Raw genomic sequence first — 25,763 nt, 5'->3', positions numbered from 1 at the left:
CGAGCAGCATCAATGGCCGGCCCGTCCAGCGGCTCATTTTGATCCTTTCACGCCTGTAAACAAACCCGTTTCCACCGACCTTCCTAAACTATGACACGCGCCTCCAACGTTACTGTAGAGAAGCGTTTTCATGAATTATAACAAGTCAGAATTATCTGAAAACCTCGGCTTGCACCTAATTCCCATTTGTTTTGGTTCTAATGTCCATTTGGGCCAGTTCAAATAAAACGGGACAGACTGAGACCTCGGAGATTTAATCACAGTATCCTGTAAAATATAGAAAATTACTAAAACTGTCGGTTTTCGCAGCTGGCCGGGTCAAACTGAGCAGAAACATGCTGCTGCAGGCGGTTCTGTTTGGCTTTTTAAATCAGAAATTGTTTCTATATGGTTGATTGTGTTATTTGTTGGGTTTTCTGAACAGGAGGCAGACCGCACATGTACTAATTCGTTGCCTCCAGTGGGGTCCAAACCCCAACTTTAGGAGCCTGGTGGGTTAGACGTGGCCTGCAGCGGTTTTACAATCAGAGGATCCTCATGAATAACAAATGGAGGAAGAGTTTAAACCACTTATTAGCCTTTTTTTCTTCCCACACAAAGCGGGCAGCCAGGGTCCTAACTGCGCTTCTTACTCTTTTCTGATTGGCCGTGGTCAGGTGAACGTGTTGCTGTCGCTAAACACGTCACGACGTCTGAAGCGTAAGAAGTCGACGGGGTTCTGAGGCGGCGAGGCTCGACCGGATCTATGATCTTCAAACTCTCCTAGGTGAAGATACGACAAGTCGGACAAATTCTGGCGCAGCGAACAAAAACTGCTGCGGATTAAATGTTCTGATGTTGGAGATGTGACCAAGAGTCGCTGCTTATTTCATAGCTGGAAAGGTGTTGGGATCCGGTTTTAGTTCCTTTAAAGTTGATTGGAAATATTTGCCGTGTTTAGTTTTTTCTGACCGCTGTAAGAGAGGAAAAGGCCAAATTCTGCCGTCGATCAAATGTCTGAACAACCACCGTCTGAAAAGGCTTCACCAAAAACGTGGATTTGAGGGTCGCCGTTCGAGGAGCGACAGACGTCGGTAAACGGCTAAGTGGTGCAGAGCTGATCAGACTCGTTGGTCTTCAATCAGACGAGGCGGCGGCGTGGCAGTGAGGCGAAATGGACAGAAGCTGATGAAACAAAGCAAGACGCGGTAAAATAGAAAAGGAAAACAGAGGCAACAGATGATTTAAATTAAAAAAAGGGGGGAATGTGCAGTGAGAGCGGGAGTTTCTCCCTGGGAAGGCCGCGGCCCCAGAATGTTTTCAGGTTGGACCGTGTGAGGAGCTCTGTTCAGCTGTGCGGATTAAACTATCTGTTAAACGTGTGGAAGAAGGAGGGGGGGGGGGGGGGCTCATGGCTGTTTCCTGCAGGAGGAGAGCAGATCAGGGGTCAGAGGTCAGTGTCTTGGAGGGGTCACAGTCGACATGAGGTGAGGTCAAATCCGGGGCAAATACTTCTCAATAAATTCCTTTACAGCCGCCATCTCCTGCAAGAGAGACGGGATCAGGTTAGGCAAGGCAAGGCAAGTTTATTTATACAGCACAATTCAGCACAGAGACAATGCAAAGTGCTTTACATTATTAAAATATAGGAATAAAAGCAAGTAGGGATAGAATGTAGAAACAAAAAAAAGAACATTTAAAAACAGGTGAGTCAGAGAGTCGCTTCCATCCAGTCACCAGAAACAGCAACAAACGATTCATTCTGAGCCCAAAACAAAAAAAAAGATTTTTACAAACAAGGACTGGGTGCAAAGGTTGAAGTCTGTCTAATCAAAATTACACGCGTATATAAACTAGAGAATCAAAGGTTAATCTGTTTCATTCAGAAAGTGAAACTCTTATATGAAGCAGACTGACTGTCCCATAAACAGGAAGTTAAGGTTTGCTGGTCAGACGAGTCAAAGCTTGACAATTAAAAGCACGTTTTGAAAAGTCACGGTGAGTTTTTATAAGCTGAGGTGGCGGCAGTATCATGCTGCGGGCCTGTTTCAACTCCAACACAGAAACACTTCCCAAAGGGAAATTAAATGCTGGAGCTCGTATCGTGCTGATTGGCTGCCGGTCTGTAGACGTCCGTCTCTCAGGACGCCTCTGACCGAAGACATGCGGCCGTACGGTTCTTCATAACCATCATCTCCAGAGGTTCTAGAGAAGTCCTCAGAACAGGACCAGCCCTCTTCATCAACTTTGAGCTAATAGTACTGGTGGAATGCACAAAGCATATAGACTTTAAACTCTTCCATAAATCAGCCACTAGATGTTGAAACCTTGGACACAGTCGGCAGTTTGAACAGGAAAATGACCTAAAACACGCCTCCAAACTGCTGGGATCAGATAAAGCAAGCTAGCATGGCCTTCCATAAACCTGAACCTAAACCTGACTCAAAATCTGAGCCTGTGGTAAAAACCAGGTCTGTACCAGGAATACAACCGTTTAAATCACGTCTAACTTCAAATACTCAACCAGAAGCAGGTTGATGGAAACTTTTACTCACATTTCTGTCTGACTGTACGTATTTTACTGAGCCTGCATGTTTAATCTGGACTAAGGCTGGACGATATAGAAATAAAGTATATCGATAAAATAGAAATCATATTGCTCGATAGCAATAATTAAATTCAAAACATTTATTTTAAGTGCAGCCCTGGCCATTTTATGCTGTTGCTTAGCAACCTATTTTTATTTTTAACACACAAACACTAAATTCAAACTCAACCATTTATTCAACCAACTTTTTACCAAAACTGCAAATTTTTAAATCAGAAAAAAGAACGTGTGCTCTCTGAACTCTATGAAGGGGGCGGGGTTTGGTTCCTGGGTCTGCGTTGTGATTGGCTCAGATGATGTAATGATGTAATATTAACCTACAAGGCTAGAATGAAAAAGGAAGGAAAACTATTATTCTATTAAACTTTTTATTGACCCTTTTTTTTCTATCATCAATATACGTCTATCGGTCAGTTATATATTGTTCCTGAATTATCGTCCAGCCCTGATCTGGATTATATGTAGAAAACACATAATGACTTCAAACATCTGCGCCCAGTTCTTGTGTTTAAAACACATTATATCACCACCCTGGAAAAAGAACCATTTGAACAAGTCAAAGATGGACAACGTTCATACCGATGAACGAGGTTAAGCAGCGTTCAGACGTACCTGAGGACAAGAGCTGTGAGGGACCCCTGGGTAGGTTTTAAAGGTGACCATCTGAGGGTTAACTATGAATTTCAGTTTCTCTGCCGTCATGGCGCCAAAGTGCACCGGGATCATGACGTCCATCTCCCCGTGGCACTGCAGGATCGGGATGTTCTTGTTGCCGCTCGACGCCTGCAGGAACAGACAGAACACCCAGAACTGCTTCACATGCGTGACACAAAGGAGGAAGACGGCGAATGTGGACCGGGTCGGGACTTCTTCCCGGTCTGAGCGAGGCGGTACCGAAGGGAAGGTCTTGTGGAGAGGAAGCCAGCAGCTGAGGGCCACCACACCGGCCAGCTGATGCTGGCAGGTCAGCGCGGTGTACAAGGACAACGCTCCACCCTGAGGTTGAGAGGAAGGAACACAGAACATTTCTCAGGACCAGATCCGCTTTAAAAACAGAAGATTTCATAACCCGGAGCCTTTCCCTCACCTGAGAGAAACCACCGAGGATTATACGGTGAGGGGGGATCCCGTTTCTGGCCTCGTGTTCGATTATGGCCCTAACTGGAGAAACAAAGAAAAGAGTTTGACTCTGTAAAGAAAAACGACCAGCCTTACATCACTAGATGTTTTATCTGATTTTAACTGATCTGATGGTTGGAATCAGGGATGCAGGATATTAGAAAATTATGAAACAGCGAGGCTATTGGTGAATTGGCTTCTTCTAACGTATAAAGCCCTTAATAATCAAGCTCCATCATATATCAGAGCTCTGATTACCCCGTATGTTCCTAACAGAGCACTTCGCTCTCAGACTGCAGGTCTGCTGGTGGTTCCTAGAGTCTCTAAAAGTAGAATGGGAGGCAGATCCTTTAGCTATCAGGCTCCTCTCCTGTGGAACCAACTCCCAGTTTTGGTCCGTGAGGCAGACACCCCGTCTACTTTTAAGACTAATCTTAAAACTTTCCTTTGTGACAAAGCTTCTAGTCAGAGTGGCTCATGTTACCCTGAGCTACCTCTATAGTTATGCTGCTATAGGCTTAGGCTGCTGGAGGACATCAGGATCTATTTCTCTCTCTCTGCTGAGTTCTCCTACTGCTCTCCAATCTGCATTGTTTGCTGTTATTTCAGCTTTTAACTTTTTGTTCTCTGTCATTTTTTCTTCATAGAAGGTACACCTGGTCTGGCGTTCTGTTAGCTGTGACATCATCAGGGGAGACAGATCATCCTCTATTACCATCTAACATAGAAAGTACTCCTGGGTCAATGTGAGCTTCTGAGCTTTCTGTGTCTCTGCTCTGTCTTCTCTAACATAGAAAGTACTCCTGGGTCAATGTGAGCTTCTGTGCTTTCTGTGTCTCTGCTCTGTCTTCTCTACCATAGAAAGTACTCCTGGGTCAATGTGAGCTTCTGAGCTTTCTGTGTCTCTGCTCTGTCTTCTCTAACATAGAAAGTACTCCTGGGTCAATGTGAGCTTCTGTGCTTTCTGTGTCTCTGCTCTGTCTTCTCTAACATAGAAAGTACTCCTGGGTCAATGTGAGCTTCTGAGCTTTCTGTGTCTCTGCTCTGTCTTCTCTAACATAGAAAGTACTCCTGGGTCAATGTGAGCTTCTGAGCTTTCTGTGTCTCTGCTCTGTCTTCTCTAAGCCCCAGTGGGTGGAGGCAGATGAGCGTTCACACTGAGCCTGGTTCTGCTGGAGGTTCTCCTCCCTGTTAAAGGGGAGTTTTCCTCTCCACTGTCGCTTCATGCATGCTCAGTATGAGGGATTGCTGCAAAGCCATCAACAATGCAGACGACTGTCCACTGTGGCTCTACGCTCTTTCAGGAGGAGTGAATGCTGCTTGGAGAGACTTGATGCAACCTGCTGGGTTTCCTTAGAGAGGAAACTTTCTCACCAACCTGGAGGATCTGATGGAGTCTGACTTTGGAAAGAGTCTTGAGATGACATGTTTCATGAATTGGCGCTATATGAATAAAATTTAATTGAATATTGTGACAATGAGATCAAGTGGCTAAAAATCTGAATTTTCTTCACTCATGTGCCTCTAAAGGTCAGGAGGCGGGCTCAAGGAGCTCAACAACCAATCAAAACTGCACAACAGTGATTATCTTATTACTCATTTCAACCGGTTCAACACAACAAACAGAATTCATCGACACAACAGCCAATGATTTCCTTGTTTTTATTTTTATAGTTGCTCTTGCAGTGTTTTGATGTAGTAACCTTATTTCCATTAAACTCCTGCAGCCAACCAATCGGAGAGGATGCATGGAAGAAAACGGCACTTTGTAAGACATCTCAGGTTGACTGTGACGTTGAAGTCGGCCGCTTTGTTTAGAAAATGAAGTCAGACCTCAGACTGCGGGTGAAACCTAAAACCACACGGAGTTAAAATCCTCCTCAGACTCACTGTTTTCTGCAGCCTTCTTGATTCCAGCTTCGTCCTCCTGACAGTCCAGGCTCAGACCCATGAGGTCAAACCTGCACACACACAAAGGCCCGAGTCAAAAGGAAACAACCGCAGCTCCATGGACACAATCTCCGTTTTTGTCAACATGGCCGCCCGTCGTGGCTTCCAGCGACACAAAGGCGGCCAGTGTGGCGCTGAGAGGCGGCGGCGCTCATCAGAGCTACTCACCACGCCGGCATCAGGGCCCTCATGTTGAGCGTGACGGGGATTTTAGGCCTGCGGGGGGGGGGGGGGGGGGGGGGGGAAAGGCCGTCAGCGGCTGCTCTGCTGGGCGTTAGCTTACAGAAGGTGAGGCAGGACTTACGCGTGAGGGCAGATGAACTTGACATGAGGCAGCCGGATGTCATTCAGCGTGTCGGCCCAGCCGTGCCTGATGGGAAACAGGAAGCAGCGGTTTGTTTCTCATCCAGATCAGACATCAAACCCAACAACAACAAAACCCCATCGTAGAGACAAAATAGCCTCTTTAACTTTAATTTTGTACCGCGGTCTGGCTGATTCGGGGCTTTTTAAAATGTTTAATGGATTAAAACGCAGAGGGAAGCGATCAGGATATGAAAGAACCCTCAAAGAGCCTCAAATACGTCTTTTATTCAGTTTAAAATGGAATTTAGGAGTACAGATAAATAACTTTGAGATAAATCGACTGTTTTGAAATATTTTCTTAAAGGCCAAATCTTATTTCTGCTGCAGGGTGCTGCTATAATTATTATAGAAAGCAACAATTATTCAAACAGCAATAACAAAAGCTTTTTCCCTGCTGCTGTCGAACTGCTGAACTATAACCCATAAACTCTGCACAACATTCGCATATTTGCACATTTTGAATCATTGCATCTCCATCTAGCATCACAAATGCTGCAGAACTCTTAGTTTTTAAATGCATTCTTGCACAAAATGCCCTTTGCACAATCAAATTCTGTACATACAAATGGTTTTTTTTTAAATACTCACCTGTACACTGTGACTTTCTCCCGCATTGTCTACATTTAAATTGTTTACTTTTAAATCACTGCTGCACCTTATACTGTAATTTCATTTTACTGCAATTTACAAGCGGTATGCAACGAAATTTCGTTCTGTACGCACTCTGTTCATACAAAATGACAAATAAAGTTGTCTAAGTTTAAGTCAATACTTTTGAACTACTGGAAGAATCAGAAAACGACAAATGGGAAAAATAAATTAGGTTTTTCCATAAAAGGTTTAAATCTGACGTCCAGAATCCAAACGGTCCTTGTTTACGGAGCCAAATGAGGACGTAGTGCTGGGTGTGGATCTGCTGCTGCGTTTGGTGCCACAGTTCTGATGACGGCCCAGTTTAGGCACAGCAGAAGTTTGACCCCGACCATCATCCCTCCTCCACCGAGCGTCACGGTTGAGCCGCTTGGTTTCCTACAAACACGACGCTGTGAACCATGGCCAAACATCTCCACCCCGCAGTCCTTCATTCTTAGACGCGTCTCGGCTCAGATCACCTCACTCACATGACTGGATCACCTGCTCGTCAGGTGCTACCGCCGCCTGTTAATCATTCATGCAAGTCAGATGTGTTGCAGCAGGAAAACACACCCCGTCTACTTTTAAGACTAATCTTAAAACTTTCCTTTGTGAGAAAGCTTCTCGTCAGAGTGGCTCATGTTACCCTGAGCTACCTCTATAGTTATGCTGCTATAGGCTTAGGCTGCTGGAGGACATCAGGGTCTATTTTTCTCACTCTGCTGAGTTCTCCTACTGCTCTCCAATTTTGCATAATTTGCTGTTTTTTCAACCTCTAACTTTATGTTCCCTCTGTTTTTCTCTTCATAGTGGCTATATCCGGCCCACCGTTCTCCTTTAGCTGAGCTAATGCTGCAACAACTTCCTCTTCTCCTATAAATGATCCACTTGGCCCAGTTCTCCAGTGTTCAGGTTCTCTCCCAGACATGGCTGAGCTCTCTTTCTGACCTGGATTGCTGAAGTGCATCAGTTCTTCACACACAGCTTCCACTTTGTTAAATAAGACATAACAGTTTGGAATCTGTCATGCGTTTTTATATACTTGAGATTATGTGTTTAAATGAGTTTAATTAGTGCTTAACATTCGATTTGACTTGTTTGGTAAAGACGGCGTCTGCTGCTACATCTATTCTTCCCTTTAAAATACGTCAGAAGGGGCCATAAAGGCAGATAATTTCCATATATTCTGGGGTTGTCCCTTAATCAAAGCAATATTGGATCGAAATAGAAAGAGTAATTGAAGAGGCGATTCAAATTAAAACTCAGATTCGATCTATGATTATGTATCTTGGGAATATTGATTCATTAAATTTAAAAAGAGGGGAGGACAACAAGATGCTGCAGTTCTCTGTGGAGAAAATAACTGCATCAATAAGATTGGAGGTTGATAAATTTAATAACCTCTGGAAGGCTTGGTTATAAAACATGTAAAACAATCAACTTTGAAGCGAGTGATCTGCTGGCAGGTTCTGGTTATTTTGTGGAGATTTAGTGAAAAACCAAGAAAACTATAGAATATCTTATAATACGCCCTGGTTCGATGCTAAATGTTGTGATTTATTTTCTATTTTAAACTTTTTGTTATGTTTCGGTTTGTATTGGATGAATAGACTTTGTTTCCTAACAAAACTCTTAGTCACCTTTTTGAATGTGCATTAAAGGACAGTCAACCTGGACCAAAGTTTACCAGATGACTTGTACGACTTACGCTGCGAACGTGACAATAAAATACAAAAAAAAAAAAAAGATCATAGAAAAAGGTTTTATAAAACGGAGATCTTGCTACAAGCCGATGGCAGCAAAGCGCCTAAACATTTGGTTTAAGCCGTTTCATCCCTTGAGTTTAGCCGCTTTTTTTGTGCTTTTTTGTGAACAGGGAGCCGTGTTTGGAGCTGATTGAGACCCGTTTAAACGGAGGAGAATCGCTCTGATTGGGAGGAAATGAAAACACGAGACTTACTCACCCTGTGTCTCCTAATCCATGAAGGAAGATCACCTGCAGCACAGAGAAACAGAGCAGAAAGCTAAGCCAGTCTGTCCAGCAGATAAACATCTGACTGATGATCCATCAGCCACGTCACAATCTAGAATCAGTAGAGATCGACCGATTTATCGGCCGATATTTTCCCTTTTTTCCTGCATCGGTTTACTGTCCGGCTGACAACAACCTGCAGATCAGGATCCACTTTCTGACTCTAGGACCCATGACACGTAAATATGTGCATTTATTTTAACAGCTGCATTTCAGACAGGAAAAAAAAGTTAAAATCCTCCAGAATAAGAAGAGGTGGAGACGAAGAAAAGGTCGAGCAGAAGGACTCACCGCCGCGGTCTCCTTCTCCGTCCCGGACACCGTCACGGCCTCGGCGAGCAGCGGCACAGACATGTTGTTGCCACACATACACTGTAGGAGGAGCTGAAATCAGGAGATGACGCAGAGGTCAGCTGTCTGCTGATCAATCACTGAGGAGCAACAGGAAACATCGGCATCAGCATCGGTATCGGCCGAAGTCGACTGAAGCAGAGCAGCAATGTCAGCGCTGCGGTCAGGAAATACATGTTTACACACGATATCGATGAATATCAGCTATTATCGGACATGTTTCCATATCTGTGCATTAGGGCGGGACGGTAATTCAATAACGATATATATCGATGGATAATAAAAAGTCCAAAAAAAGATCAGTTTTCCTTCCTCATGCATTCAGACCTATCAAATAGGTTAATATTACAGTCATTACAGTCGTTACACCCTCCCAACCAATCACAACGCAGATACAGGAACGCTCCATCACCAAGCATCTGTTTTTCTTTTAAACTTACAGTTTTTGTAAAAAGTTGGTTTGATAAAGGGTTTTGTTTGAATTCAGCGTTCTTTATTTAAACATCTGGTCATTAAGCAACAGCATAAAATGGCCAAGGCTGCACTTAAAATATGTGTTTTGAATTTTTGGATAACTGTCAATATATGATTTCCATTTTATCGATATGCTTTTTTTTTTCTATATCCCCAATGTGCATCGCTGTTTCTTTAAATTAGAAATCCTCAATTTGTTTTCATTAAACCTGCAGGAACGGCCTCTGAAGTTTCGTTAAAGGAGAATCCTTGCAGCCAACTCCGCTTATTTTCACCTGTACTGTATTTTATGGACTATAAGGTGCATTTAAAATCCTTAAATCTTCTCAAAAAATTGATGGTGCTCCTTATCTATGATTAAAGTTCTGCTTACTGACTGATTCTATGTGGTGCAATGCGCTCAAAAATCTGTTAAAATGTGTAATTACGACTTTAGTTAGCAATGAAGCCGCTCTGCTAAATGGATACTAGGAGCATTACAGTACTCTGTGTCACAACCTGAGGACCCCTGAGCTGTCTACCAGCCTGCCTGACTGTAATGTCTAAACTAGAAGTGCATTCATGTAAGGCAGCCTGGAGTACGTGCTAGCAACAATAAACCTAGTAAGTTAATTCATTATAAAGTTTATTTTGGCCTCATGTTAGAAACAGAGCAGTGTAGTCCAGCTACTCTGTCCTCCTGACAGAGACGATAGAGAGCTGTGGACGTGGAGGAGACATATTACACACTTGGGAAGAATATTTAAAGCGCCTTATAATCCGGTGCGCCTTATAAAACAAATACGCTAATCAAGATTTCTCTCTGCTTTAAAAGAAGGAACATCTTCAGACCCAGAGAGCAGCAACAAACCGAACACTTGGAGCATAATCAGCAGCCAGGAGCTGCTCATATCTGCAGAAAACAAGTGTTCAGACGCATCAACCCAGTAAAGCTCCCTCTGTCCGCTTCACTCAGCAAATTGGCCGCAGCGCCGGCAGGAAGCCGGACAGGTTTTACAGTAACAGCTTTGGGATGACGCGGGACAGGAAGGAAGGAAGGAAGACGGGAAGGTTGGTAAACAGCCGACGAGGAGACGAAGGAATGTCCCGAACACAAAGCTTAATGTTCCAACCTGCAGTGTTAGAGATGCCACGGCTGCCCTGATGCACGACATTTTACCTGCAGAGAACGCTCAGAGCCGATTATCTCCCCTGGGTCAAAGCCACGCAGACGCCTGCCCCTGAATAAATGAGTAACAGACGAGTAATGGAAGGAGCAGGAAGTGTTGAGGTATAAACACGGATTCACTCCAACGCCACTGGCTCTGACGGCACGTTTAGCTCATCTTTGCTTCCTGTTCCTCAGACACCTGAGACGACCAGCCGTGGAGAAAAGCGTCCGCCTGTTTCCTTCCTGTTGACATCTTTTCAGCCGCAGCGACAGCCGAGAGAAAACACTAAACCTCCCTGTCAAATATAATCCTTTAATCATCCGTCGGCTTGATCTCTACCAAACAAAAGCCGTATTTTCTTCCCCAGAGCACAGCCATCACCATTCCCAACCATTCAAGGCTTCTTGCTTTCACTTCACCTGCAAACTTTGATGGTTTTAGAAGCTCAACGCCAATTAGAATAGAATATATTAGGTAAAACATTTGTTTTAAAGTGCAACGAGCTGTTTTATTCTACTGCCCTTACACAAATACCCTTAAAGAGGGCGGTATGATTTTGCCAAGAATCTAAATGGTGATTTAATTTAGACTTTTCTCTGCATTAAGCACAAGCAACAAAAATAGCCTGTAGACAAAGATGTTTGTAAACTATTTAAAACAAGAAATTTAACTGATTTTTCATTAATCAGAATATTATTATTCAAGAGAACAGCTTTTAATTGAGTTGGACATCAATCCTTGTTGAACATATAGTGCAACCAAAAAATCAGTCTATGTAATAAACAGTTTGATCAGAACTTAATGTTACGGTGAGATTCCTGAAAGTGTCTGGTAAAAAGTATGATTATATAAACTCAAACAATTTAATAAGATTAATTATCTCTCTGCTGCAACTGTCTTCCCTTCCATGTGGAGCAAACCCACTTTAAACATAATTACTGACACCTAAAGGACGCGTCTGATCCATTAATTGGCAAAAATTACAAACCTTTGCAATTTGGAAATTGCATTTTTTTTTATTGCGATTATATTGCAAATGTGATTAATTGTGCAGCCCAACACTTAAATAACATCAACCTATTTAGAAAGTGCAGCCCAGCTATTGTTTTTAACACGGCTCTTCTGTGAAGGAAAAACCAAAGATGCTGGTTGCTGAGGTCATCTGTGCTTACGCTGCTCACCAGTTTATCTCATTATTACTGCTTGTATACGTCGCTGATGGAGTCTCTTCAGTGACTATTTTGTGGGTCGGAACCACTGGTTCCTGCGCTCGGACCAGAGCACAGACTCAAAATGTTGCTGCTGGTGTCGTTTAAATTAAGGATTCATGAAATATCAGCGTTAACGTGAGTATTAGCTGATACCGGTAGCTGTTGCACTGTCAGATGGGTAGGAAAATTATTCAGATGTCTCCCATATCTGTATATATCAGCAATATCTGTATATATATAGCAAGCAGCAATATTAATATCGGATATAGACATTGGCCCAGATTTTAATTCACACATTTGCATTTTTTGCACATTTTTGCATCATTGCAGCTCATATAGCATTACAAATGCTATCGGACTCCTAGTCTTAAAATTGCACAAACAAATGCATTCGTGCACAAATGCCCTTGCACAATCCAATCTGTACATAAATAATGTCTCTTTTTTGTTACATTTCAATTGTTTGTATACTGTATATTTAAAATCTACTGTTTACTTCTAAATCTCTGCCGCACCTAAAACTGTAATTTAACTTCTACTGCGATTTACAAAAGCTGTACAAAACGAAAAATTTCGTTCTGTACGCACTTTGTGCATACCGAATGACAAATAAAGTTGTCTAAGTCTAAGTCTAACATCGGTGCGGCCCAGTTTCGTTTGATTCGCTCCTGCAACGCTTTTCTTAATGAGCGGCTACATTCATGACTGATCTGAACTACAGCCACGTAATAATGCAACCAGTCTGCTGCTTAAGAGGATTAAAAAGCTGAAACTACAACTTGATCCGACATCTTCCTCCTCTTCTGCGGGTTTTTATGAATCTTAGCTGCGGCGAACAAACCCCGGGCTCAATCAAAGGACGGGAGAACAAAGAGAGACGACAGGGAGAAGCGGAGGAACGCTCGTTGGAGTGAGCGGCTGCAGCTCAGCGGATCGATTGTGACCAGAAGAAGCGGCGACTGTCTTCGCTGCGTGGGATTCGCTGAGAAACAATGGATGTCTCTCTGGGCTTCTGCAGGAGGATGCTGGATAAAAATAGTTCCACTCTGCGCGCAGCAGCATCTGCGGGGATTCAGACACACAAACCTCCTGGATCTGCAGGACTTTCCAGCACTAATCTTCTATAAGCTCCTTTAATAAAGAGTTACATGTTTGCAGTTTCAACTTTGGGTCAGATTGGTACGATTCTGTTTGGTTTTTTTTTGGCCTCTCACTGGAAGGAGAGGCTTCGGCTCACATTTATATTCTCTATAAACCCTAAAACATTGTAGAAAATAAAACCGTCCAGAACGAGATTCTTGTTTTTAGCAGAACACCTGAAGCTGGAACCCGATGTGACAAACTGCTGCGTTTTTGAGACCCAGAATGAAACTCTTACATCATAGAAACATTTTAGGTTATTTTAGATGATCAAATAGGGGTGGACAATAAATCAATATGAATTATTAAATAACTGATCTAACATTTCTGATATTTAAATATACACCACAGTCTATGATTAAAGAGTTTGTCACCGAGTGATGTTCCGGCATTTTGTAGTTTTATTTTTTTAACCCAAATATTTCTAAAATGTTAGATTAGACGACTTTTATAATAATCCGTCATAATTTGTACGGGTATCTGTTGTGGACTTGATTGGCAGTTTTTCTGAGGCTTTTATTTGGTTTATACCGATGTCGTAATTATATTGTATCGCTCAAAATTAAGAAATATATTGTTATACAAGTTTTGGGCATATCGTCCAGCCCTATGATCAAATGTAAAAATCTAGTAAAATGTGGACATTTTACTTTAGTATGACAAGAAAATTTACAGATTAAAGTGCAGATGCACTTAGCTGTAATTGTTCTCCATCAATACTTGATGGAGGTCTCTGAAGGTCTTTAAAAGGTTTTCTTTGGGTTCTCGGTACCAAAGAAAACTACAAATAATATATGCCGGTTCATAAATTAAGCCGATATGCACCAGGGTGTGTGGCTGCTAACATAGCTCACCGCCATCAGGGTGTGAATGACTGTAGTGTAAAGCGCTTTGGGGTCATCGGACTAGTTAAAGCGCCATAGGAGCCATTTACCATCGGTATCGGCCAATGTTAGTTATTTTAACATTTCCATCTAGATGCCCTTTGTTAGTGTGTTTCAAGAGGGAAACGGTTGGTCGTGCATATTTTGTTTGGTCATAAGACGTGATGCATCACAGCCACGCATCAAAAAATTTGGTTAGCAAAGTTTTCAGTCAATATAAAATTTTACCATGACAGATAAGAAAAAATAATAATAAATCAGATAAATAATATATCAGTTACATGCCTAAATTTTCATATTGGTACATCTCCAGGCTCGTCAGATGCCAAATGTGAGTAAATTTGCCATTCAGCGAGTAAATTTCAGAGGGTGAGTAAATGTTTGCACCAAATAAATCGTGTTTTTTAGTCAAACTCGCACATGTGACACAAGAACAGCAGCTACGTCATGTCAGTGTGCTAACAGCTAGCGGCTAGCTCAGGCTAAAGTCCCTTAAATGAAAGTTGCGCCAACTCAGCGAGTGGCGCCATTTTGGGTCTAAACTTGCCACAGGCAGGCGCTTTAACACTGTTATGTTATGCGCGTTTCGCACCTTCTAATACCCTTCAGGCAGGTGTTCTGAATAAAACACAACTGAGTGTTGATGATCACCTACTAGGCATCCATAAAAGCTGATATTACATTTTAATAAGACTTGAGAGAGACATTTTTAAGTGAACTGTATACTTCTCTTTTACTGTCTTGAAGTCCAGAATTGGTCCCATAGTACAAAAATCAGACACACATTATGCTACAGCACAATGAAATAAAGCAACAAGTCCAGAAGAAAATTTCACATAAAAAATCGGACGGTCGGTGAAAATCAAACATGTTTGAAATTCAGTCGGCCGTCGTGAGGTTTTCGTGAGCGCATCCTGCTGTTCAAGCAGAGCTACGAGGGGGGGCCCTCCCCTCCTCTCCGTCCGCACCAAGGGAGGGAGGGGAGCAGGCATCCCCAAAGCGACCTTCGCCCGGCCCGGGACCCGCGGGGCCTGGACGTCGGCTCGCGGGGGGGTTGGGGAGGGCAAGCGCTCCGGTCCGCGCGACGCGCTGGCCGCCTGTTTCGGCACGCCTCCGCTCGCGGGGCGGGCCGGGCGACCTGCCGTGCCGCGCGGCCACCGGTGCGGTGCGTGAGCTGGGCTCGACCCCCTGCTCTGGGTCCCTGTCACCCACCGTCGCTCGCCTGCCTCTGCCACCACAGCGAGCGGTCCCAGGGGGGGCACGCAGTCCGGTCGCGTCAGAGCGTCGCGCCGCACAGATCGTGAGCGGTGAACTTTTTAAACCCGCAGTTCCATCGTACAGTTTGAGATGTATATTAGTACCACCACTGAAAAACTCGTACAGTGTACGCCCGGCTTAGCGGTTGGGGACTGGCGGGGAGAGACAAGCTTTGCGCGTTTTTTTTGTTTTGTTTTGTTTTTATATTGGCGAGGCGGCCGCCAAACTTAGCGCTGCGGGAAACCCTGACTTCAGAAAAAAAAGCCCACATACCTCACACAAGCGAGAGTTTGTTGTAGGTCTCCAAGTTTTGTTCGTCTCTTGGTCCAAGCGACTGACTCGTTGATCCACAATAAACGCCGCTCTTCATCGCTTGGAAAACGGAACATCCGCGTCCCTTTATCAGTGCTGTTGCTGCAGCCGTGGGCACAACACCCTGGCATGGTGGCTTATTTTCGAAATAAAGAAATACTCGAAATAATCAGAAAAAATAAAATAAAAATAAAAGAAATCGGTCGCTCGCAGTGTTGTAAACGCGCTGAGCTTAGCTGAGCCTAGACCCAAAATGGCCGCATGAGATCACGTGACCCGAAAAAAATGGAACGCCCATGACGCAACTTTCATTTAAGGGACTTTAGCTCAGGCTAATTACGCTGCGATATTTAGCCAGAGTCAGTCAGGATTAATATTTTGCCTGGTAAAAAAATATGCTTGGCAGTTTGATTCTTACATCAAATCAGGAAGTTAATTTTAGACACTATGCATCCCTAATCTTGATATCAAGCATTTTTCTTTATTAATCTGATGTTTTTTTTATTTTTAAAACTAAACGCCCAGCCTGAGAGCGTGTGTGCCATCAATGATCAAATAACGTGGAGCGGCGAGTTTGCTCGAGCATTTTAAGGAGTAAAAATACAACGATGTGGCAGATATTTGTCCAAAAAGGATTAGCCAGCAACATTAGCAAGAAAAAAAAAAGAAATAGAAAAGCAGCCAAATTAAGAAGAAACCCAGTCTGGAGAGAAACTACAGGAAATTGGATCAACTCTAAATCACATGAGCAGGAGATGATGTTGAAATATAAGGAAGACGGTGAAGCTTACATTTAATATACATATCACTATTTTAGTCAAGAAACTTTAGTTTTTTATTTTAGGGATAAATCATGTTTGACATTTTCTGCTTGGAAACAGCTGGAGGAAGACGCCACCTTTCCGCCTGTCATGGATAAAGGCGATATAGGGAGAAAAAACATGAATAGAAATCATATTAATCAATTTCTAAGATTATCAACAAATACAAAACATATACTGTCAATGTAGCCCTGGGCATTTTATGCTGTTGTTTAGCGACTTGTTTTTAGACACAGACACACACTGAAGTGAACCTCAACCCTTTATTCAACCCTTTTTACCAAAACTACAAGTTTTTATAAAATGAAAGCTAGCTCTTTGTACTCTTTGAAGGGGGCGGAGCTTGGGTTTGAGTCTGTGATTGGTTGAGAGGAAGTAATATGAATTTATATATACGTTATGTATTGCATTCTAGCCTATACATTATAGGCTAGAATGCAAAAGGAAGGATTTTATTGAACTTTTCTCTATCATCGATATATATAGTTATTGAATTATCGTCCAGCCGTAATCTTTAATGTTCTTCAGGTTCCACAGACTTTAGTCAAACTAACGTTCTCCCATCAGGGGTTTAATCTCCAAAAATCTCAGGTTATAAACAATAACAGCCATGAACTAAACAAAGGAAGCAGTGAGAGGTCACTGCTTTTGCTGAGAGGTCACCCAGTTTTATTCCCTCTATGGGGAGATAGTACTGTCTACGCTACTTTTTAATTTTTAAGGCTGCTGCCTTGGCCAGGTCTCCTTTGTAAAACTGATTTTAATCTCGGTGGAACTTCCTGGTTAAACGGACGCGGAAGGACGCATTAATTGAAACGGGTCGACAGTCGCCGGTCTGATTCAATCCAATAAACGCAGAAAAGAAGTGAAAACCACGAGTTTCCTTCCTGCGTGACTTTAATTACATCCACCACAAACCCAGCAGAGGTGCGCTGCAGGCAGACCCGCTGATCCCGGATCAGCCGCAGCAGGACCGTGGGTCTGCGGCAGAGAGGCCGCCCCCCCCCCCCCCTCCTCCCCTCCTGCAGCTGCAGCAGCTGGGGCTCCGGCTCCGACCCAGCACCGAGCCCAGCGTTAATCCACCCCGATGTGGATGACTTAGCACGGATGGAGACAATGAATGGCCGCCGTTTGGCTCTGAAACGCGGTGGGCGTGAAGCGCAAAGCCCCGGCCGCCCCAAAAAGCGCCTCCTGGGCGACCCCCAGCCCTCACCAGGGGCTTTAATCCCGTTGTATCCGCCGCACACACACCGCCGCGCCGGGTTAGCCGGTGAGGAAGAGCCGCTGCTAACACACACACACATACGGCGTATTGTCCTCTGCCGTTGCCGTCTAGCAACCGCCTCAGGACCCGCACCGGGTTGGTTTTAGAACCCCCGACGCCAGCCTTTCTTGGTTCGGCGCTTAAAGAACAGGACGTCCCGCCCAGGTTCGGTTCGGACGTGATTAAGGCGTCTAAAAGCCCACCCGCGGCCCGCTAACCCGCGCAGAGTCACACACTCACCGCTTGCTGTCCCAGTTCGCGACGGGGCGGAACTTCCGGTACTCTGCGCACTCAAACAAGGGGCGGGGCCACCAGCGTGACGTCACACATACCCCGCCCACGTTCTAGTTTACGGTGTTTTTCGTTAGGTTTTTTTTTATAATTTAGAACAATAAATGAATAAAAACCTAGTATTTTTTATGGTGATTCGTCTTTAAAAAAATTAAACAAACATTTCTGAACAAATTAAATCAAAGCCGCTTAAAACAAATCCGTATCTAAGCGTAATTTTAAAATAATACCAGCATATGTTGAGTAAAGCGGGTGTCAGACAAAAATGAAAGCCGACTGAAGATTTCTGCTCAACTGTTTTTATATTCACAACTTATTCAATAAATTAGAATACTATTGAAAAGTTAATTTGTTACATTAAACTGATGTTTTAAAGCCTTTTTTTTTTCCTGTTAGGAAATTTCTGCTTACGGCTAAAAAGAATATTGCAACACACTGCTAAAAACTTAATGAAAAATGTGATTAATACCCGTTTAAAGGTTCTTTTTAAAAAGGTGCTGTGCAAAGATTTTAGGAAGGTATGGGAAAAAAAATGCTGTAAACCAAAAACGCTTTCAAAACTTTGATGATTGTTTATTTTTATGAATTTACCAAACGCAGTGAGTGGACCAACCATTTGCCTTCAAACCAGCATCAGCTCTTATGTATGATCACACACACGTATGTCAGTCTGTCCTTCCTTCCACTGCGCTCACCCCCACTGGCTGCCAGTGTTGGCCAAGCTCTAGATTCCTGATGAAAAATGTTGTTGAAGTTGCAGTTTCCTGTATCTGAGGCAATTTTGAGGTGGTGATGACAGAAGTAACCTTTGCTAACAAGATTAGGATCAGTTTATAGGGGAACAGTCTGCTGGGCTCATCAACTGGTTTGTCTAAGCTGACATGAAGTTGGCTCTGCACAGAATTAATGTGATGCAGAAGCACCAAATTAGTGAATTTCCTCCACACCTCTGACTCACATCTCCAGAGGAAATGTTTAACACGGTAGATCCAGCAGAGGGCAGCAGATACTTCTGGGTGCATTAAAAAAAGACAGAAAGGGAAATTTTATTGCAGCCATTTTTTATTAGTTTTGAGCAGCAGAAAAGTCGAAAACAGCTCGAGCATCAAGGACCACTCTGCGTCCGCATCGCCTTCACGTGTGGAAACGCTGAATCAAGCAAAGCTGTTCAGGATCTAAATCTGATGAAGTGCCGGTCTGCAGAAAACTGACCCTTGTCCTGCTTTCCTTACTTCATCCAGCAGCAGATTTCTTCGCAGAGAGAAAAAAAAAGCACAACATTTCATGCATCTTTGCCAGTTTCACTGAGCCTTGATGCCACGGCGCCATGGAAACAGCAGAGAAACACCAGCTTTTCACGATTTTAGTGCTCGCTCCCACTCAGACTCGTCCTCGCTGCCCAAACGCAGCGCCAAACTCATCTTTGACTTCTGGAGGGTCAGCAAACGCCTCATAAACCTCCTCCTCCTCTTCCTCCTCCTCTTCCTCCTGCTGCTCTCAGGAGATGAAGTTAGTCTGCGGGATGATGCTCTCCACTTTGTGATCCGCCGGGTTGGCTGCTGCCTCGTAGTTACAGATGGTGACTTCATGTCTGTGAGCCTTACAGGGAACACAGCAGAAGATACTCATCATGTTGGGAATAAAGATCAAAGCAGAATGATATTAAACCGAGACGAGATATCCTTAGAAGTACGTCACCATCAATTCGGCAGAATGATCTAAACTAAGCATAGCTCTCTGTGTTCAAATGGAAACAAACTAATAAAATACAGCAGATCCACGCATCGAACCTCTGAATATTCCCCCCGGAGGCCGATGTAGTACACCCGGGTGTTCTCGTCTCCAAAGTTCTTGGAGATGTGGATGGAGAGGTGATGGACGCTGGAGAAACGGGCGATCCTGCAAACGACCAGAGATAGACGGACACTTCAAATCAAACAGAAGGGAAATGTGGTTCAAAGGAAATAAGAACGCCTGTGTGACCGTTTGGTAGAAAAGTCATGAAACAAAGCGAAAAGCAAGACATGAGCACCTTAAAAACCTTGTTAGACGGTCAAAGTTTAAACTTTTGAAAAGACAAAGAATTTAGCTCAATGCTCCGGCTGTGGATTTGTTGTTGGAGCCCAAATGGACAGAAATCCAACATATTCTCTATGTGTTGTTGAAGCTCAAAACATTTCCAGGCATCCAGCTACAAATATATGATTTTTAAGCTTCCAGACGTTTTTTAGTTCCCCATAAAAAAAAATCCTGACATCAAAAACTCCAAACGCTGTGGACATAAAACATGTTTTATTACCTGAACTGCAGCCGTCCGAGCATTTAACAAACTGTGGGTCTGCTACTTCAGGTTTTTATAATGAGCTCCAGGTATCGCTAACCTGAGACATCGGGGTTTTTGTCTTGTTTTGTCGAGGTTGTCTCACCATCTTAGACTAGACAAATAAATCTCTACATCGTTTTTGCACAAGTTTATTTTATTTCTATATCTTGAGATAGCTTACACGTCATTAAAACTGTTCAAATGTCATTAAACTGAGATATGAAGAGGTTGAGATGGCTTTGATCAGAAGTTTTTCATGTTTATATCTTGACTGCATGTGGGCTGAAAACTGTTTCTCTCTTTAAGCTCAGACAGAAACGCACAGATTGTTTTAATATAACAGCATCATCATCTAATTATATCTAAAAGAGACATTAATCTTACTCGTTCCATCATGGAACGTTTTTATGTCTCAATTTCTGGAGATAGCACAATCTTGATTATCTCAGGAACTCTAGTTTGAAACATATTTATTTTGTTTAGTCATCATAGGAATTTCCTTATGGGAGAATATTGAGATAAAATCTTAAGCTTAATGTTGCCGAAACTGTTTAAATATCTCATTAAACTCGAGATCCCGGGAAAGTCTTATTATGAACCAGTTTTATTCTGATATATCAAGAATTTAAAAATCTGGTGCTTGTTTTGCTTTCTAGTTTAAACGCTTTTATCCTGCAATAAAAAATACTTTTGATCTTATTATCTTAAGAAATGGAGAGTTTAAGATTTTGAGTTGTTTTTTTTTTCCTCAAGATAAAACCGTTTCTAAATAAGTTTATCTCAAAAAAACTCTTTGTTCTTGTTTTGCTGTGATACCGTTTCATTATGTCGTTACTTTGAGATATTAACATGACGAAGGTTTCGTTATCTCGAGATATTTGGATCTTCAGCTCATTTCATTGCAGACTGAGCCAAAGATTTTAGGCAATATTTCTTGTGAGTTTAACTATCTGACTGTCTCAAGATAAAATAATTAATGTGGTTGCTTTGGTTGTAATATCTGTTTTATCATTGCAAAATAACTGTAACAGGTAAAAAAAATTACTTTGCTTATCAAACAGTTCATCTTAAAGTCTGATTTTCATGTTCTGGAAAATGGAACCAGGACAGAAGTCTGGATACACGCCTTCAGACTGAGAAGATTACAAACAAAATGATATATATTTAATTTTTAAAACACTGTGCAGGAACCTGCAACAAGGAGCTGGGAATCTACCGTGCAACGATGAGCCAACGTTACATGTTAAGTTGAACATTGTTGTTTTAGAGATGTATTAATGGTAAATGGTTAAACAGCACATCATGTTTTTCCTTTTTGTTTGTTTTTCTGGGCGTGGTTTCACCTGCAGTGGGGGGACCTCGTCCTGGCGTGTCACACTCAGGTGTGCAGACTGCTTTTCTTTGTCTAATGTAAATAGTATTGTATTTTCTATTTTCATTTAATGTAACCCTAATAATAGTTTCTCCCAATTTAGGTTAATTAGTATTTAAACTGTTTGTCATTTGTTGTTCATAGGTTGGTTGGGTGTTGGTGGTTCTGTTGGTTACTTAGACAACTTTATTTGTCATTTTGTACGCACAGAGTGCGTACAGAACAAATTTCGTTTGCATATAGCTTGGAAATTACAGTGAATTGCAGTAGATTACAGGATAAAGTAAATTACTAGATAAAATTTACAGGATAAAGTGCAGCAGTGTACTGCTGGCTACAAAAAATAAAAAGAAGAAGAAGCTTCCACAGATGTCATATTGTTGGGTTTTTTTGGACTCCCGTTTGGGTCCCACTTCTATGGCCGATCAACCAGTTTGACAAGCATGGGACATACCGACTGAAATCATTTAATAATGAATTATTTGTTATGCATAAGCTTGACCATCACCACCAAGCAGCAAGTCGTGAATTTAAGGCTAAAAACACGTTTGTAGCTCAGACTGAAGCATTCTGCACATCCTGAGGTTGACTGTTGGCTAGTTTCACTTTATAGTTATGTGTGTTCAGCACTTTGTTGACATAAAAGGCTTTATAAATAAATATGGTAGAGGTCTGTTGTTCAAAGCTAAACTCTGCCCCCCCCCCCCTCCTCACTTTGTGGGGTATTCCAGCTCAGCCTGGGGGTCCCTGTTGAGTCTGAAGGCTTGGTCGGGTTCCCTGCCGGTGTCGTCGAACGACATCTGCGGGATGTTCTTGTACCTGCGGAGGAACGGGACACGTAGCTGTGTGAAAACGCTGCCCCCTGGAGGCGGAGGTGGAAGCAGGGACACAGACTCACAGCCGTATCTCAGCCGGATGAGAGTCGTCGTTCTCTCCAGAGATGATGATGCCTTTCAGCTTCACGCTGCCGGTGAAACTGAAACGGAGACGACGCCGTTAGTCTGAGGACGCTGACAGAGGAGAGGAGGGACGCCGTCAGGAGTCCCGTAAACGAGGAGTGAAACCGGAGCCGGCCTGACTTCAGGCTGAGGCTGCAGGTTTATCCGCTGAGCTGTGAGCTGAGCTGCAGCGTTTACGGCTGAAGCAGCTGAAGCATGAGCTGCAGACGACTGAACGAGAGCCCAAACTCAGCCGGTAAAGTCCGGTTCCGCACACAGAAAGCCGACCATGATGATGATGATGATGATGATGATGGTAGGACTTACGGGACGTTGAACAGCAGCTCTTCATCCACGTCGCTCTCCACGTACTAAAGGAAGATAAAAAGATGGTCAGATGCTTCTTTCTTTGCCATTTCCAGCCTGAAGGTTTTTTTTCCCCACTTCTATTTTCAGATTCTCATTCTTGATGATGAGCTTCAGGAAACGAGGAGATGGAGAAATTCAATTTTTCAATTAAATGTTATTTATATAGCGCCGATTAGTGATGCATGTCATCTCAAGGCTCTTTCCAAAGACAGATTGGATCAGATTATACAGACTGGATCAGATTATACAGTATAAATATACAGTAAATAGGTTGTTTTTAACTGAACCTAATATCTTTCCAGCACAGATTTACATCCTATTTTGGTGCCCTCTGGTAGAAAACTCAATTCCGACGCAATAAAACTAAATTAAAAACATATTTTTTCCCCTTTTATTCAGCATCAAAGCTTGAATTTGCTTCTTTTTGTGCTTGAACATCTTTCTGGTTTTCCTCGTCTAGGAAAAGTGTTTCTTTAAAGCTAAAGTTTTGCTGTATTTTACAGGCAGAGAAGAAGCAGACGTCTCTCTCCTCCAGTTCATTCTGGGGGAACCCAAGGCGTTCCCAGCTTAGACGGGACGTACGGCGCCTCCAGCGAGTTCTGGGTCTTCCTCCGGGTCTCCTACCAGAGGGGCGGGCTGGAAAAAACCCCAAGGGAAGGTGATCAGACGTCCAAATCACCCCAACTGACTCCTTTTGATGTGGAGAAGCAGCGGCTCTACTTCGACCATCCTCTCCACCACCATGAACGCCACAAAGCCACATTGCTCCTCCTGGACAATCAGTTCGACAATCAGTCAGACCTCCGACTCTCACGGTTAGAAATCAGAACAGATTTCACCACAAACAAACCCAAGAGACGCATTAAAAACAGGAAACATCAGATTTTTTTGTTCAGTGTCTGATCGGAGCCGATAAAAGGAATAATTGGCCGATTCCAATCGGGTGATCGGTGCATCTCGGGTACTTTGTCCAGATATGAATGAAATATGGTAAATATGGATCGACATTTTCAACAAGCATTTATTTAAACGTCTTTTGAGCAGTTTCTATCTCATTTTGTGCCATGACGCCACTCCACTCGCCAGTGTAAACTGTAGTAGCATCAGTTTAGCATTTCCTCCCATCATGCACAGCCAGCCGCTCTTCTTGACCTTCTATAGCACTTTTATTTTTGTCTGCCAGTATCTGCTTTCCTCGGGACATTCTAAAACGCTTAACGTGAAAAAGCTTAACGTGGCTTAAGGTAGGAAAACAACGAGGAATCATCACCAAATTTCGCATGGCCATATCTTGTCATGAAGACTTAAGCCTGTCAAAAAAAATAAACCAAAATCCAACGATTATAGAAGATATCTCACATTAACGTTTTCTTCTTCATTGGCGCCTATGGCGAGAAAAAGGCTTAACGTGGTTTAATGTACCTAATCAACGATCAATGATCACCAGATTTCTCTTTCATATTGCTCCTAATAAGCACATAAAACTGTCAAAATGTCAAACCCAAAGTCCAATTATTATGGACGTTATCTAACATTAAGGGTTTCTGCTTCATTGAGGCAAAGGAAAAAGCTTAACGCAATTCAATGCAACTAAACAACGCTCAGTGATCACCAAATTTCTCTCATATATTGCTCCTCATAAGTACATGAGACTATCAAAAAATCAAAACCAAAGTCCAATTATTATGGACGTTATATGACATTAAGTATTTAATAGAGGCTGGCTATATGAAAAAAACTTAACGTGGTTTAATGTACCTAAACAACGTTCGGTGATCACCAAATTTCTCTCTCATATTGCTCTTCATAAGCACATAAAACTATAAAAATATCGAACACAATATGAAGAGAAATTTGGTGATCATTGATCGTTGATTAGGTACATTAAACTACGTTAAGTTTTTTCACGTTAAGCGTTTTTCACGTTAAGCTTTTTAGAATGTCCCCTTTCCTCTATTAATTATTTAGTTTTTTTAATAAATGAATAAATGTACACCTTATTCCTAATACAATTACACAACAAAAAGGAATGATTGTTCAACTCAAAAAGTTAACTGTGCTGTTATTGGTCTATGCACATTAAAAATCAAACAATAAACCAAAAGATGTCTTAAATAGTCTTTAAGATAGTTTTCTACAGGCAGCTTTACTACAACAGTAGAATAAAACCCTGAAATTATGGCTTTTAGTCTAAGTGCCCCCCCTATGAACCATGTGTGGAGGGGCCCCTGGGTTGGTGGCCCCTGGGTTGGTGGCCCCTGGGTTGGGGGCCCCCTCTCTGCCCCGCACCTTGTCTCGCAGGTTCCGCTGGTCCCACGGCTTGAACACCAGCCTCCCGTCTCCGTCTCGGCTCTCGTTCAGACACTGCAGCTTCTCCAGGTCGATGCGCTGGTACAGACCGAACTCCAGGCCCCTCTCTGCGGGCTCATGCTGCCCCTCCGACCCGCAGCTGTGGCCGTGGCCGTGACCGTGGCCGTGGCCGGACATCGTGGACTCTGGCTGCCGAAGTCAGCGACAAAAAAAAGCGGAAAACAACGAAGATTCCCGAGCAGAACGAGCCGTTTTATGAAGCCAGACGCGGTCAGCAAGTTTCGCTTCGCAGCGTGACGCCAAGTTCAGTTTTAAAGTGAGCGGAAGTTACCCCTAGCATTTCCGGTAGGAGCGCTTCAAAATAAAACACCTTTCGACGCAGGAAACTATTCAAATCCTACTATTTAAAATTGTAAATACAACAATTAAAATGGTTTATATTATATCTATCTATCTATATATATATATATATATATATATATATATATATATATATTCGGTCCATAATTGTGCTCTTAAAATACCCAATGAAGCGGAGCAGCTGTTAAAATAACTAGCTGGGTTGAGTTAATTCATGATTTTATTTGCATGCGTGATACAGATTTTCT

At 42.8% G+C, this 25,763-nt stretch overlaps 2 protein-coding genes across 3 annotated transcripts; both read right to left on the bottom strand.

Annotated features, from left to right (window-relative positions):
- Window positions 1-579: 579 nt before the first annotated feature.
- On the bottom strand, window positions 580-17,861 carry lypla2 (lysophospholipase 2). 2 transcript variants are annotated; one of them, XM_021314995.2, is made up of 10 exons: window positions 17,793-17,861; window positions 8,979-9,071; window positions 8,620-8,651; window positions 5,961-6,026; window positions 5,825-5,872; window positions 5,597-5,667; window positions 3,675-3,748; window positions 3,482-3,583; window positions 3,200-3,370; window positions 580-1,523 (listed from the first exon to the last, which is right to left on the bottom strand). In XM_021314995.2, the coding sequence occupies exons 2-10, from the start codon at window positions 9,054-9,056 to the stop codon at window positions 1,473-1,475; spliced, it is 693 nt and encodes a 230-aa protein (XP_021170670.1). In that variant the 5' UTR covers window positions 9,057-9,071; window positions 17,793-17,861; the 3' UTR covers window positions 580-1,472. The 2 variants fall into 2 exon arrangements, with proteins under 2 accessions (XP_021170670.1, XP_012715041.1); XM_012859587.3 differs by having other exon boundaries at window positions 8,979-9,118; window positions 17,793-17,856.
- A 1,026-nt stretch (window positions 17,862-18,887) lies between these two features.
- On the bottom strand, window positions 18,888-25,481 carry pithd1 (PITH (C-terminal proteasome-interacting domain of thioredoxin-like) domain containing 1). The gene is made up of 6 exons (XM_012859670.3): window positions 25,135-25,481; window positions 22,804-22,847; window positions 22,437-22,514; window positions 22,253-22,357; window positions 19,634-19,742; window positions 18,888-19,442 (listed from the first exon to the last, which is right to left on the bottom strand). Exons 1-6 carry the CDS (start codon window positions 25,330-25,332, stop codon window positions 19,341-19,343), a joined length of 636 nt encoding a protein of 211 aa, XP_012715124.2. The 5' UTR covers window positions 25,333-25,481; the 3' UTR covers window positions 18,888-19,340.
- Window positions 25,482-25,763: the final 282 nt, after the last annotated feature.

Source organism: Fundulus heteroclitus, chromosome 13, assembly GCF_011125445.2.
Source record: "Fundulus heteroclitus isolate FHET01 chromosome 13, MU-UCD_Fhet_4.1, whole genome shotgun sequence".
NCBI lineage: Eukaryota > Metazoa > Chordata > Actinopteri > Cyprinodontiformes > Fundulidae > Fundulus > Fundulus heteroclitus.
This window is presented reverse-complemented; position numbering and strand designations above follow the sequence as displayed.